Source organism: Lutra lutra, chromosome 10, assembly GCF_902655055.1.
Source record: "Lutra lutra chromosome 10, mLutLut1.2, whole genome shotgun sequence".
In the NCBI taxonomy this organism is placed as follows: domain Eukaryota; kingdom Metazoa; phylum Chordata; class Mammalia; order Carnivora; family Mustelidae; genus Lutra; species Lutra lutra.
The window spans coordinates 17223771-17239215 of NC_062287.1; the positions used below are offsets into that span (position 1 = coordinate 17223771).

Genomic DNA, 15445 nt, shown 5'->3' on the forward strand with positions numbered 1-15445 from the left:
ATTTTTTTATTTTAAGGAGGGCTTTTGGGATCTATGGCTGACAGTTTTTCTGGGCACTGCTTTCTCACTCAGGTAATATGTTTTACATTTTTAATTTAAAATTAAATTTTAAATAACTTTTTTTTTTTTAAAGATTTTATTTATTTATTTGACAGAGAGAGATCACAAGTAGACGGAGAGGAAGGCAGAGAGAGAGAGAGAGGGAAGCAGGCTTCTTGCTGAGCAGAGAGCCCGATGTGGGACTCGATCCCAGGACCCTGAGATCATGACCTGAGCCGAAGGCAGCGGCTTAACCCACTGAGCCACCCAGGCGCCCCAAATTTTAAATAACTTTTAAGAGATCCATGTTTTCTCTGGCCTCATATTGAGTACAAGCCATTAACATGGTTTTCCGTGTGGCATTTTAGAAAGGCAGTCTTTTGTACTTCCCTACCTGGCTTCTTTCAAATAAGCTACTTTTAAGCATTTGTTTGAATATGTGTGTGCGTGTATCTTCACGTTCATCAGCTTGCTCTTTACATAGCGCCTATTGGATATATATTAGTGCCGGGAATTCAGTTACAGTTAAGAGAAATTGGTATGTTTTTTACTTTATAGGAATTTAAAATCTGTGGTAACAGTGGCAACGTGGTCAAGGATAAATGAAGCCAAATGTGAACCCCTTCCGGCTGGTGATCCCAATATTCTTTTTTTTTTTTAAAGATTTTATTTATTTATTTGACAGAGAGAGATCACAAGTAGGCAGAGAGAGAGAGAGAGAGAGAGAGGGAAGCAGGCTCCCTGCCGAGCAGAGAGCCCAATGTGGGACTCGATCCCAGGACCCTGAGATCATGACCTGAGCCGAAGGCAGCGGCTTAACCCACTGAGCCACCCAGGCGCCCTGATCCCAATATTCTGATCAGCTTAATAGGCCTGTGTGTGATTCTGTCCACACGACAGTGTGCGTCCCTTTCTGTCTGGATAGATGTGCACCGTGTGGCTTGTGTTCGCAGTCCCATACGTTCAGAGCTGGAAAAACCCACATTAAGCCTTTACGGTGGTTCTCACCTTTTTCTGAATCATTGACCCTTTTGAGGATCCAGTAAAGATTGTGTCCCTCCCTGGCAGGGTGAATGGGTGCATCTATCACACTGTTTGCCTGTGTGTTTATAGGGTGCCTGGACCCTGGAAACCCATCGACAGGAATCCTGTGCCTAATCAGCTTCTCAGCCTCATAGATGAAGGCATGAGACCTAGAGAGGCTTAGTGACTTCTCGAGGTGGTACAGCCAGCTCTTAATCTAGTGCTTTTGTACACATTTTCGAGATTCCAGCTGTGCTCCAGTATCTCTCAAACACAATGTGACGGGGCCGACCTCATGGGGCATGCCCTGGGCCCTACCGAAGAGAACATATTCCAGCAAAAACGTTCATCAGGGAGAAGTTATTAAAAGGTTTCAAAAGAGAATAGGTGAAAATTTCCTCACCTCTTTGTGCAAGTTAAAGCCCTTGAATTCGAGTATGCTTCTAACCTGAAAATAGGAGGGAAAGAACAAGGGAATAGGTTTTTATGTGCGCCCTGTGTGGCTGACCTCACCCTGGGTGGGCTTGAGGGCTGCCCGGTTAAGCCTCCACCCTCCCACACTCAGCTTCAGTCGCAGGACCCTTTGCCCTTCATCCTCATCTGGTGTCGGGGGGTGTCTAGTGCCTGCTGCAGACCAGCAGTCTGGAACCAAGCGAGCTACAGAACAAACAGCGATGTTGCCAAAGTGTGCATTTGCAGTCACCCCTGTGCTCCCCGTTTTTGGTAGAATTGGAGGGGTCTGACCCTACTCTTTCCTTCTTCACTTATTTGAGTGGCTGTCATGTGGCGCCATTAACTTCTTTTTCCTCCTTTTCCTTGGCAGCATCTCCGGGGCAGTCTGTATCCATCTTCGGTCCAGCTCTGGGTCTCTTGTGGCAGGAAGCCCATGCGACCAGCCCAGTTTGTCACAAGGCATCCTGTTACCGTGAGTGGGGCCCGCTGTGGGGGTGGATAGAAGTGTCATTGTCCTTAAGCAGGCGTCAGCGGGAGTGTGTCGCGGGCATGTCCTTCTGGGTAGCTCGATCTCTGATAGAGGCTCCCTGAGGTCACTTTTGGAGATCGGCCCTGAGAGAGAACCATTGTACTTTGGACATCTTGATCTGTTTCTTTTCCTGTTCACTTTCAAAGGGGTGGGATGGGAGCTTTAATTTGCTTTAGTGGAGGCGGATGGGTGGAGAGGTTTGCGACCAGAGTCAGTGGGCTCAGGGTGTCAGTCTTGAAGGAATGGGGAGCTGGTGACCGTGAGTGGTTTGTTCGGGATATGCTCTGTTGCTTTGCTTTAGGCAGCTCGATTCCAACAGAGGATAAGAGCTGGGTCCCACCCTTTTAGAAACACATAGGCTGGAGACACAGAGAACCAAGCAGAGGAGGGAGCCACACATGGTCCAAGGCCTGGCTGCTGTATGTGTGTATGGTAACGTAGAGATCGATAGGAAGGATCCTCGTGGGCTGGGGTCATCAGAGAAGTGCCCACAGTCAGGAGGTGGCATTTGAAGGCCTTGCCGCTAGCATTCGGTGTGGTGGAAGGTTTGGGAGCTCAGGTGGAGAACATTCTTGTCCATTCTTTGCTTTTTACGGCTTCTACCTTCCTTTAGTGCCTTAGAGAGAATGAAAGGAAAGGAAACGCACATGAACGTGTATTGTACTTGGTAGTAATGATAGACCTCACGGGAAGTAGATGGAGACATTATGAACTAAACTGAAGGTTTTAGATCATTGATGGAGTTCAGTGGTCCCCACTTTTAGGCCCCATTTGCCAGGAAGAGACTTGCTCCAGCAACCCGGTGGCTTCAGCTCCTCCAAAAAGAAAGTTGGCCAAGCTTCCCCAGGATTTGGGAAGCTGTCTGTGGGCTCTGGGCCCATACCTGTCACTGGGACATTGGGAAATCGTTACTTCAGTGGGCCTAGGGAAAGCCCAAGGCTCGAGTGTGTTTTTTGACTTGTGTTTCTTTCGACTTTTGATTCCAAAGGAATATTACATCGCAGACGCCTCCGAGGACCAGGTGTTTGTATGCGTCAGTCACAGCAATAATCGCACCAACTTATACATCTCGGAGGCAGAGGGCCTGAAGTTCTCCCTGTCCCTGGAGAACGTGCTCTACTACAGCCCGGGAGGGGCGGGTGGCGACACGCTGGTGAGGTAAGGACGACGTGGGTCCCTCACCCGCTGTCTCACGTTAGCACCACCCGTGCCCTCAAGTTGGGTGTTTTTAAGCATTAGCTGCACATTTAGGTTGTGATGGTGAGTTGTCAGAAACCCTGATGCCCGGTTTGGGGTTTGGCCAGTTTGGGGTGCGGCCAGACTCTGAAGGTTTTACAAAGCCCCTCAGGTGATCATGTTGGTCCTGGTGACCTTTAGGGTCACAGCCCGTGTCAGCTACTCCCTGCGTTCCTCCTCTTCAGTTGTCTGGCTCTGTGGTCTCTGAGCCCGTGGGAAAAGGCATGGGGAAAATGTCAGCTCGGGGTGAGCTGGCGTGGGGAGCCCCGAGGGTCTTGCCATTAAGTGACGGGTTCATTGACATTTTTTTTTCTTATTGTAATTGCAAGTCCTGCTCTGTGGATGTCTCTGGAAAGACACCAGTGTTTTCCATCCTTTATCAGTACCTCTGGGCTTGGAGCTGTTTTGTAGTAATGGACGTTTTCCATGGGCTGCGGGGGAGTCCAGGGTTTGGGAGGGATGAACAACCTGTGACCCTTGAGGGCCAGGAGTGCGTTTATTCTCTTGTCTTCTGTGAGGCGTCTGACTGTGGTGAGCCTCACTGTCTGCCCTTGGAAGGAGCCCTCTGCTGGAGCTGGCCGCTGGGCAGCGAGGTCTAGCTCCAAGGCCATGACCGCCAGGTCACAGGACGTGGCATTGCCGTTCACGGTCTCTCATCAGGCTGGTGATTTATTCAGTCACCAGCTCTTTCAGCAGGGACACTGCTGCGTGGGGCCAGCCCTTCTTCCGGGCACAGCACTGAGATAATGTGTCCAGCCATGAAAAGTCAAAACAGGGACCCTGTTCTGTGGATCTTCTGTTCTCATTGGGGGAAGACAGAACATAAATAGGTGTGTAATTTGCCTGGTGGTGGTAGGTGCTGGGAGACAAAGTGAACAAATTAAGAAGACAGGGCACTGGGAACATGGTACTTCATACTGGCTGGTCGTGGAAGGCTGTTCGAGGATGGTGACATGTCAGCAGGTGCCTGAGTTCCATGAGCAAGGGAGCCGGCAGGTGCGGGAGGCAGGGCACTGCAGGCAGAGGGAACAGCATGCTCGGAGGCTCTGAGGTTGGATTCTGGGGGTTTATTTTAGGAGCAGGGAGGAGACCAGGGTGGATCCAATAGGAGGAGGAGGGAGGGAGAGAACCCAAGAGACAGGCACTGAGAGAGCAGAGCTCAGTTTGTAAAAGGCCTTCGAGGACATGGAAAGCACTTTCTTCCCAAGTGGAATATGGAGGGTTTTGACCAGAAGATGGACATCATCTGATTTAACATGTTATATATATATATTTTAAAATATTTTATTTATTTATTTGACACAGAGAGAGAGATCACAAGTAGGCAGAGAGACAGACAGAGAGAGAGGGGGAAACAGGCTCCCCACCGAGCAGAGAGCCCGATGCGGGGCTCGATCCCAGGACCTCAGGACCCTGGGATCATGACCTGAGCCGAAGGCAGAGGCTTTAACCCACTGAGCCACCCAGGCGCCCCATCATGTTATATTTTTTTAACCATTAAAAAAATTGTAAATTGCATAATATAAAGGGAAGCACCTGAAACATAAAGGGACAGTGTTATCAGTCATCTCAGACTAGCACTCAGGTGATCTGTGTTTTAAAGAAGCCGTCCTCAGTGCTTTGTGCGAAGCAGGCTCCCAGAGAGGAATCGGGGTGTGGGGGCAGGAAGGCTGGCTGTGGGGGGTGGGACGGGGGTGGGATGACAATCCAGCGAGCAGGGATTGCTCTTTGCTGGGCCCAGGGCAGCAGCGGCAGAGATGACGGAATTGGGCAAATTCTGATGGTTTGCTGAGCCGCTGGCAGAATGATGGCCATGGGCTGAGTCAGGGATTCGGGGAGGGCTGGGTTGAGGAAAAGAGCCGGACCTTGGGTTTGAACTCACCAGGACCTGAGGGGAGAACTTTCTACCTGGTCTCTGAGCATGCTTTTCCATGCCCTGTTTTGGCTCTTTCGGAGGTATGTCCTATTTTATGCCTAATTTTTTTTTTTTTTCCTTCCCAGTATAGTCTCACGAGTTATTTATTACTTGGTGCATGTTAATGTGTTGTAAACCATTCCTCCCATGATTCAGCCTCAGGTTTTTCTGGTTTGGTCAATGACAGCCTGGCTGCTGCCAATGGGCTGGCACTTGGGCTGGCTCCTGCGTTCTTTTCGTGTTTGTTTTGTTTTGTTTTAAAGTAATTTATTGAGGTGAAATTCACAGAACATTAGCTTAACCATTTTAAAGTGAACAACTCAGTGATACTTAGGGCATTCACAGTATTGTACAACCACCAGCTTTAATTCCAAAACATTTTTACTTCCCCGAAAGAAAATCCCTACTGCTAAGCAGTTTTTAGTGCCCCCCACCACCCCCAAACCCAGCCCTTGGCAGCCTCTAATCTCCTTTCTGTCTCTGTAGATTTATCTTCTCTGGATATTCTATGTAAACAGAATCACAGCATAATATGTGACCTTTGGGTCTGCCCTCTTGCCCCTTGCGCGTGTTCAGGGTTTGTCCACATGGAGCGTGTTATCAGTGTTTTATTATTTTTTTTAATGGGTGAATAATATTTTCTTTACTTTTTTTTTTAAGATTTTATTTATTTATTTGACAGAGAGAGAAAGAGAGATCACAAGGAGGCAGAGAGGCAGGCAGAGAGAGGGGGGAAGCAGGCTCCCCGCTGAGCAGAAAGCCCGATGCGGGGCTCCATCCCAGGACCCTGAGATCATGACCTGAGCCGAAGGCAGAGGCTTAACCCACTAAGCCACCCAGGCACCCCTCTTTACTTTTTTAACAATTAAAATTATAAGCCCATTATTCCTCAAGCCTTTCACAGACTCTGATTTTTTTTTTCCCCCACATTTGACAGCCCTTCGCTACGGAGTGGACAAATCAGAGCTCGCCGAAGGTTTCTGGATCCTCCACACGTGGGGGTTTTTGGGATGGGTATCTCGTGACTGGGCAGAGCCAGAGCCAGAAGCTCCCCCAGGAAGTATTAAGCCCAGTTCGTTGACTGTGTGGCCCTCTCGTAGATGCACGAGGCCCTTTCTGTGGTCACAAAGGTCGCTCCCGCTGTGCCGGAGCGTACAGTCCCGTTAGGAAACTGGAAAGAGTTTTATGTGTATGTTCACAGAACCACATAGGCTCAGCCTTCTGGCTGTTTTCTTTAGACTCTATCTCAGGGCCTGGAGATCTTCACAGGGGCTCATGTGAGTGAACTTGTCACCTGCTTCTGCCTCTCAGCGAGATGAAATGGGATAAGGGTGAATTAGCAGATTATGTGGGCAGGCTGATTTGAAAAAAACAAAACAAAACACAGCTTTTCTGTGGTATTTGAAATGAGTTGTTCTTTGAACTGAATAGGCAAGTGCGGTGCCAAGGAACCCATCCTAATTTGCTGAGAGGACTGGAGAAAGAATTCTTAATGGGGTGCTCTTGGCATTAGTGATATGTGTGGAATAGAAATCTCATGACAAGCGGTGTCTGTGTGGAGGACCAGGTGTGGAGAAATGTCAGGCCTGGTGGGGCATCTGAGGAGGGCCTGGGTTGTGCGTGGCGAGGCAGACTTAGGTTCTGCAGGAGGGTGGCCTAGGGGCCCTGGGGTGCTGGCCAGGGAGCAGGGGACAAGTGCTGTCCTGAGGGCTGGTGAGAGGAAATGTAAGAAAAATGGACGGATAGAGGGCACTTAGGGGGAGGTGAATTGTCATAGGACCACAGAGACGCTGACAGGACAGTCTGGGGAGCATGTGAGGCACAGAGAACAGGTTTCTAGAACCTTGGAACCGGAAGACAAAAATCCAGGAGAGTGACCAGAGGGAAGAAGCAGAGCTCATCTAGGTGAGAGAAAGCCAGACCCTCCTTCATGTTTGAAGGAAGCCTTTGAACCTGACGGTGGCAGCCTTGTGATGATGGGATCCAACGCTGAGGTGAACACATGAACAGAGAGCTGGTGGGTGATAGACCTTCAACTGATTTCTAAGGAAGCAACCAAAAAACAACTCCAGTAGACCTAAGGAAACCACATGTTAGAATATTTGGTCTCAACATCAGTATCTTATTTAGGATTTTGCTTGGTCTCTTAGTCTGAAGTAGCTCTGTCAGTGCTTTTTAAAAATTTTCCTTTCTGCCTCAGAGCTTGTAGTGTGCTTCTTTCTGTCTGAGGAGACAGAGCACTCCTCCAGCTCAAGATCTGTACAGTGGATAACGGAAAAAAGCAGTTCTGTGATTGTTTTTCAATTTTAATTTTATTTATTTATTTGACACACAGAGGGAAATCACGAGTAGGCAGAGAGGCAGGCAGGGAGAGAAGGGGAAGCAAGCTCTCTGGTGAGCACAGAGCCTGATGCAGGACTCAATCCCAGGACCCTGAGATCATGACTTGAGCCGAAGGCAGAGGCTTAACCCACTGAGCCACCCAGGCTCCCAGTTCTGTGATTTTTTTAATTAAAATTTTCTTTTCTTTTTTTTTTTTTGTTACACAGCCCAGTGGCTCAGAACCCTTCTAAGCAAAGGACACACATCCAGTTAAAAGCCTTGTGTGAACTCTGGTTGGCGCTTCTCAGAAATTCATTCCATTTGGGATGGGTGGACCATTTCAGGGCAAAACGGCTTCCCAGTGAAATCAGTATCCCAGTGTAGTAGTTCAGGCCCTGGGAGGGCCTTATTCTCTGTTTCACTATTAAGAAGTATAACCTCAAGGTTCTAGAGCCACTTTTGCTCTCTATCCTGCTTCCTTGGGTAGGAGTTCTGCTCTGCTTTCCGAGAGGAACCCCTTGGGCTTGGGTCTGTCAGGGCATCAGAGAATGAGTTGTCAGCGTGTGGATAGTGGCTGGGGAACCTTTCGCGCTGGATTTCTGCCACTTGTAAGCCCGCCGCTTTGACTAGTGTCTGGCAAGTCTGGCTTCTTGTTCCTGTTCGTCGAGGCTCACTGGAGGTTTTGGGGTGAATTCGTCAGCGAAGTGATAGCTGTGACCCTGTCATCAGCTCTGTGTGTCGTAGCCAGCATTCTGAACTCCCTGCGAGGACTTATTGATCCAATAAGCATCTTAGCCTTCAAAGTTAAAACACAAGCACGTTTTAAAAAAAAAAAAAGAGTGAGAGAAGGCTATTCATCTATATAAAGGAATGGAGTACTGATTTGTGTTACAATATGGGTGAACCTTGAAAATATTACGCTGTGGGAAAAGAACCATTAAAAAAGCGTGTTTCTGTGTACATGAAATGTCCAGAATAGGCAAATCTATAGCGACAGAAAACTCAGTGGTGGTTGCCGGGGCCTGGGGTGGGCAGGGGAAAGGGGCGATGACTGCTGGTGGGTACAGGGTTTCTTTTTGAGATGCGGAAAATTCTGGAATGAGATAGTGATGCTGGTACAACACAACATTGGGAATGTGCTTAATGCCACTGAATTTTGTACTTCTCAACAGTTAAATTTTATGTCATTTACGATAAAAACACACCAAGGAAATATCAGTTCAGGTTCACAGCTGTTTATTTTCTCTTACTGTAGGTATTTTGCAAATGAGCCGTTTGCCGACTTCCACCGCGTGGAAGGGTTGCAAGGAGTCTACATCGCTACTCTGATTAACGGTTCCATGAATGAAGAGAACATGAGATCAGTCATCACCTTTGACAAAGGGGGTACCTGGGAGTTCCTTCAGGCTCCAGCCTTCACAGAATATGGAGAAAAAATAAACTGTGAGGTAGAGATGCTTTCGTCTTGTTTGAGCTTTTACTACAAATTTTTTAGCTGGTTATACTGCCCTTACAGTTCTCAAACTCAGCAGCAGGGCACCTAGGGGGTGCCGTAGTGAACTCCCAGGGGGCACTCTGGGATGTTTTAAATTTTTTGAGGGAAACATAAGGTACTTGGTATTTTTGGTCATTGTGGCAAGTACCATCTTGAGTTTAGTTCCTCATTTCAAAATGAGTTCATGCTGAATTTCTTTGGAAGGCATCCTGTTTGTGTGAAGCTGGATTTCCTAGCAGTTGATGTGATAAAAAGCAAGGGAGAAAATCAGGGTGGAACGGGTAATGACGGCGGTGGTGGGATCTAAAATGACTCTAAACTTTGAGAAGGGGCGTGGTACCCAGCAGGTACATATATCCCATGTTAAATAATTGTGGTTATCTAAGAGTGAAATTAGAAATTTTGTTTTCTTTCTTTCTCTATGTGTGTGTGTATGTATTTACATACGCACACACACTATTATTTTGAACTGCTGCTAAGTTATTAGAACTACTTATTAAGTTGTTTGGCCTTAACTATGTAAAACAATAAATGTTGGTATTTCTTCTGGCTTGAAGCTGCTATAAAAATTTTATGAGGACACTAATTGTGCTGTGAAGCAAGAAAGTTTGGGAAATTCTGATTAAGTTTTTTATTTCTGTGGTACTTTTATTTTTTTTTATTTTTATTTTTTTTTAAAGATTTTATTTTATTTATTTGACAGAGAGGTCACAAGCAGGCAGAGAGGCAGGCAGAGAGAGAGGAGGAAGCAGGCTCCCTGCTGAGCAGAGAGCCCGATGCGGGGCTCGATCCCAGGACTCCGAGATCATGACCTGAGCCGAAGGCAGCGGCTTAACCCACTGAGCCACCCAGGCACCCCTCTGTGGTACTTTTAAAAAAAAGTGCCTTCCTGAATATAATTTAGGGTTCTATAGTTTTCCCAATCTGTGGCTCCATCTGAAAAGCTGGGAATACTACAATGTATTATTTGGCCTCAGTAAGTGTTCCTGCTCGCCTCAGCAGCTCTGTTCTTTTCCCTCGGAAGAACATTCTGTGGACTGAGTTCCTTGGCTTTATATGATGCCCCACACTTCCCTTTTTGCCTCACTTCAGGGATCTGGAATAAGTAATGTAGGTAGGCAGAAGGAACTCAGAAAAAAAAAAAAATCATGTAGTAGTAATTTTGGGAAAACTGTAACATTTAATTAGACGGTTACCTGATCTTTGGAGTTTTTCAGTCTTGTTTGCCCATGATGAAGTGTGTTAACTGTACTGTATGCTGTAGCTCTGGCCACTGGGGAAAGTTTTCTTGGAGACTCTTGTCTCTTTGGATTTCTTGATTACTCTTGCCGATTTCGCAACAGGTGCCGACTTTGTACATCAAGTCTAACTTTGGAAAGAGGCAGGGTATGAGTAGAAAGAGACAACTACACAGGTGCTGCTTTATTCTGGAGCGGCTTCTAGATTTTAGGAGCTCTGCACGGGCCTGTGTGGATGGGGGTGGCCTGCTTTTCAGCGTGCTGTTGGGGTCTGAGCCCTAGTTAAGTAGAATTAATGGCATTATTAAAACCCCGCTTATTCCCTGACTGACCTATTTATGAGCTGTACAGCAGTTGGTGAGCTCTTAGCTTCTACCTGTGATTTTAGATGGTGAAAGAACAGGTTGGTTGACAGATAATTTCCTTGAGATCCAACCTTCCTCATTTGCTCACATCAAACTGTGATCCTAGCAAGATGGACATTTGCTAGAGAGATCCTTTTGTTATAAAAATGAGTATATGTAGCAAAACCGTGTCTATTTTTACCTGCTCACGTAAGCACACCAGACGAGGTTGAATAACACTTGACAACGACTTTCTGGCCAGGACGATCAGGAGTGACCACACGGCAAACGGTGTTGTTTGCAGAACTATTAAAATCCGAATGTAAGCGGCCCGTTCGAATGACTTGTTTTGCAGTGGACACAGCAGAGCTGGTGCCCTGTACAAATGCTCACTACTTTAAATCTGTTTTAATGTGGATCCTTCGGTGTCTGTAGCTCTCATGTGGTACATCTGGGAGCTTATCATGGAGACTTAATGATTTCTGATTCTTGGTTTTTCCTCTAATGGCATTGCTTACGTCCTATTTGAAATGTATCTCTACGGACTTAGGAAATAAGTCCCACGAAAGCATTTCATTTCTTTTTCGTGCCGAGTCACGCGAGAGTATCTCTGGGGTAAAACAGAGGGAGGGATCACTTTCGATCGACTTGCGTTGGCACTGATTTCTAATTGCTGTTCTCTGAGAGTCTCAGGAGGATTTTTTTTACTCGTATTTTTCTCTTTTCTTCAAGGAGAGGCCTTTTTGTGAATCAGATAATCATATCCACCTGAGAGAGGTAGTGAGGGGCCAGCTGGGCTCTGCGTCTGGGTTCCTCTGAGCCAGATTTCCTTTCTGTGTGTGTGGCTGCATGGTCTGCACCCAGGCCTGTGTTTTGAGGGAGCTGGAGGCCTCCTATCCCACACTGACGGTGCCTGGCACTTGTGTCCCGTAGCTCGCCCAGGGCTGTTCCCTGCACCTGGCCCAGCGGCTCAGTCAGCTGCTCAACCTCCAGCTCCGAAGGATGCCCATCCTGTCCAAGGAGTCTGCTCCCGGTCTCATCATCGCCACTGGTAAGTCCGCGACGCTTGTCGCCGCTGCGGTCTTAAGCTCTTTGGGGACACGCAGCTGAGTACAGTACACGGGGACCGCTGACCTCTGCCGTGGCCACGCCGTTTGTGATGTTCTGAGACATCTGTAGTTGCTAAATGTGACTGGCAGTTCTGGTCTGGCAGGGTGAGTATCCGACCTTTTCTTGAAGTGGAAGGTCATTACTCCTCTTGCCTTTCAGGTTCGGTGGGAAAGAACTTGGCAAGCAAGACGAACGTGTATGTTTCTAGCAGCGCAGGAGCCCGGTGGCGAGAGGTCAGCTTCCCACCCCCGCCCCCCACCCCACCACCGCCCCCAGCCGCCAGCCCGGGTTCTGGTTTGTCGGAGATCATGGCCGTGCCTCCACCTTTCAGGATCACGTGTGGCCCATGGGGAGGCCAGCGGCGCCAAGTGTGACTGTAAAATTAAAGGATGGTACCCAGAGCCACACGAGTGCGTCAGCTGCACTGATCTTGTGTTCACACCTTGTAATATGGGCTCGTGATGTTGCCAGAAATATTTCTTTAATCAAAAACAGACCTTCTCTTGCCCTCACGACTGTAAATTTAACTAAATGCCCCGAGGGGACAAAGCACTGTCTCTCTGCTTAACTTCTTCACCCCTAGAACCGAGCAGTGCCTGGCAGGGAGGGGGCACTGCGTAAATATTTGCAGAATCTATCAGCAAATGGCTGTGGGCTTGTACTGGCATCTGGCGTGAAACTGGCCATTTGTTGTTGCATCGTAACGAAATCGATGTCAGGCCTCTCCTCAGTGGGCTGTGCCGGGCAGGCCCTTCCATTTCACTCTGCGCTGTGGAAAAAGACCATTTCTGCCTGAAAACGTCTGCAGAGCTGCTTCGGGTCCGTAGGCACTGCTGATACCAGTTCTGAGAGCAGAGCTAGTCCTGTGGTCCCGGAATGCTAACTCGGCCTTGGGCGTTAGAGGATTGCCAAACTTGTAAACAAAACAAAACAAAACAAAACTTTCACCAGCCTCTCATGATTTACGAGGGCCAAGGGAACTACAGCTGGTCTCATTTGGGGGGGTTGCTTTTAGCGGGGCTCTGCTGCCCGTGTGGGGAGCCAGCAGGAAAACTCAACAGATCATAGGATAAGAATTTAATTGAGCACCTTGTGTAGGTGGAGCATGATGGCGGGAGGGATGTGGTTCTCAGAAGACCCAGCCAGCCTCTTGATGCCCCTTCCTTCCTTCCTTCCTCCTTCCTTCCTTCTTTAAGATTTTTAAATTTATTTATTGGGAGAGAGAGAGAGAGCATGAGGCAGGCAGAGGGAGAAGCAGGCTCCCCTTTGAGCAGGGAGCCTGACGTGGGGCTCGATCCCAGGACTCTGGGATCGTGACCTGAGCCAAAGGCAGCTGCTTAACCGACTGAGCCACCCAGGGGCCCCTCATGGTGCTTCCTTTTGGGAACGCAATATATACACGTTTGTATTTAAATCTGTCCTATGTAAAGCATTGGTGATACCCAGCATTCATTTGGCTCTGTGTGGTTGGCAGGGACCCATCACATCTTATCTCTGTGAGGTAGGTAGGGCCTCCCATCCCTGAGGCCGAGTGATCCGGGACCCAGAGCTTGCAGGTGTGCCTACATGAACAACTGGCCGGTAAGGTGGAGACCATGATCACATGTTTGGATGTAAGACGAGGTGAAGGCCCGGTAGTCCTAAAGGGTGAACGGTTTGGAGTTTGGGGAGCACTCTTGCTCTGCCCCCGTGGGAAGAATTAAGCAGCTGTTCTCCTCTTCACTGGAGCCAGACATTCCTTTTGAAATTGGGTGTTCTCTCCTCAGCGACCAGGCTTGTGGTTTGTTTGGACCTTCTGATGGTGGTGTAATCTGGGATTTGAACATCTGCAAGTGATTTCCTTCTGGGGAGAAAGCAGGGTCTTGTTCCTCCTCTGGTGAAGTGGTATCGTCTGGCTCACACCGGGGCAGCTGCCCGTGCCTCCTGCCTGGCCTGCTTCACGCCTTGCCGGGAAGCAGCCATTGCACAAGGGACCTTAGTTTTGCAAAGAGCAGAGACCGAAGTAGGGGAGAAGGCTGAGATCATGTCTGTGTGAGTGAGCATCTGAGTTCCCTTGGGCAGCAGTTATCACGTGAGAGGGACAGCCTGGGGTGTGAGGGACAAAGACAGGGAAGGGTGAGGTAGGATGTGGTGGATAGAGCTGTCTAGAAAATCAGTGACTAGAAGACTTGTTCCTCCTCTGCTACTAAAGACTTGTGCAAATTCTCCGATCTTGACTTCCTTTTCTATGCTTTCCTTCCTTAACAACTTTATGGAGGCCCCTGCATATTTTGAGTGTACAGTTTCATCAGAGTTGGTCACCATTGCTGCACCATCACCAACACCACAATGAAGACAACAAGCATGTCCATCACTCCCCAAAGCATCTTCGTCCCCCCCCGTAATCCATCCTTCTCTTTACCTCATCCCTGCCCAATGGTTAGTTGGCATTTCCTAGAATTTTATGTAAATGGACTCATAATATGCTGGTTTTTTGCTTGGCTTCTGACACTCATCATGATGATTTTGAGGCCCATTCGTGTTGTTTCATGTATCAGTGGTTCTTTCCTATTTTATCGTAGATTTGTATCCCATTGTAGGGATATTCCACAATTCACTTATCCATTCATCTGTTGGTGGACATTACAGTGTTTGCTGATTATAAGTATAGCTATTATAAACACTTAATTATATATATATATTTTTTTTAGATAGATGCACATTTGTATTCCTTTTGGGTAAATACCTCAGAGTGGAATGATGGGCAGCTTGATGGGTCTGTGTTTAACTTTTTTTAAGGAATGACCAAATTTTTGTCCAAAGTGGGGGCTGTCTCAGTGTTGTCTGAGACTTCTAATCGCCTCAGGTCCACACTGGCACTTGGTATGGTCACTCTTTTTAATTTTAGACGTTTTAATGAGTACACAGTGGTGTCTCATTATGGTTTTAATTGGCATTTCCTTGGTGACTGATGACTTTGAGCTTCTTCTCACGTGCCCATTGGGCATTTAAAAATCATTTTGTGAAGTGTCTGTTCAAATCTTATACTTATTTTAAAAAATTGAGTTGTTTGCCTTCTTATGGATGTGTAGGATGTTTTTTTGAAAAATGTAAAGTTAAGTCTTTCGTTTGATATGTGTGTCATGAGTATCTTCCTTAGTCTGTGGCTTGCTTTTTAAAAAAAATTTTTCTTAATGGTGTTTTTCAAAGAGCAAATGTTTTAAATTTTGCTGAGGTCTGATTTAGCAGGACTTTTCCTCTGGATGTTATGCTCTTTGTTGTTCTGAGAAATGTTTGTCCCTTTTGCAAAGATTTACCCCTAAATTTCATAGTGTAAGGCTGTAGTTTAGGGTTATGATCCATTTGAATTAATCTTGATATCTGGTGCGATGGGAGGGTTTGCCACTCATTTTTCCTTGTGGAGATTCAGGGATCCAGCCCCACTTACTGAGAAAGACTTCTTTCTCCCCTCGCATTGACTTCATGTCTGTTTGAAAATCAACTGGTCGTCTATGCATGGGTCTGTTTCAGAACTTGGTAGACTTTCTCATCTGTTCCATTTATCTGCATGTCTGTCCTTTCACTTGTACCAAACTGTCCTGATTATGGGAGACTTAACAGTAAGTGTTGGGATCAAGTGCGTAAGTCTTCCAACTTTGTTGTTCTTCTTTCTTTCTTTCTTTTTTTTTTTTTTAAGATTTATTTATTTTAGAAGGAGAGAGAGAGTGAGAGTGAGCGAGCGGGGTGGGGGGTGAGGTGGGG

At 47.3% G+C, this 15445-nt stretch overlaps 1 protein-coding gene across 2 annotated transcripts in view; it reads left to right on the top strand.

The window, feature by feature from the left end:
* Window positions 1-15445, top strand: part of SORL1 (sortilin related receptor 1) — a 153009-nt gene that overhangs the window by 44370 nt on the left and 93194 nt on the right. For both annotated transcript variants that reach the window (XM_047690800.1, XM_047690801.1), the window contains exons 7-11: window positions 1886-1987; window positions 3033-3202; window positions 8773-8965; window positions 11528-11645; window positions 11864-11937. In XM_047690800.1, the coding sequence (XP_047546756.1) occupies window positions 1886-1987; window positions 3033-3202; window positions 8773-8965; window positions 11528-11645; window positions 11864-11937 (657 nt within the window). The remainder of the gene's footprint in view (window positions 1-1885; window positions 1988-3032; window positions 3203-8772; window positions 8966-11527; window positions 11646-11863; window positions 11938-15445) is intronic.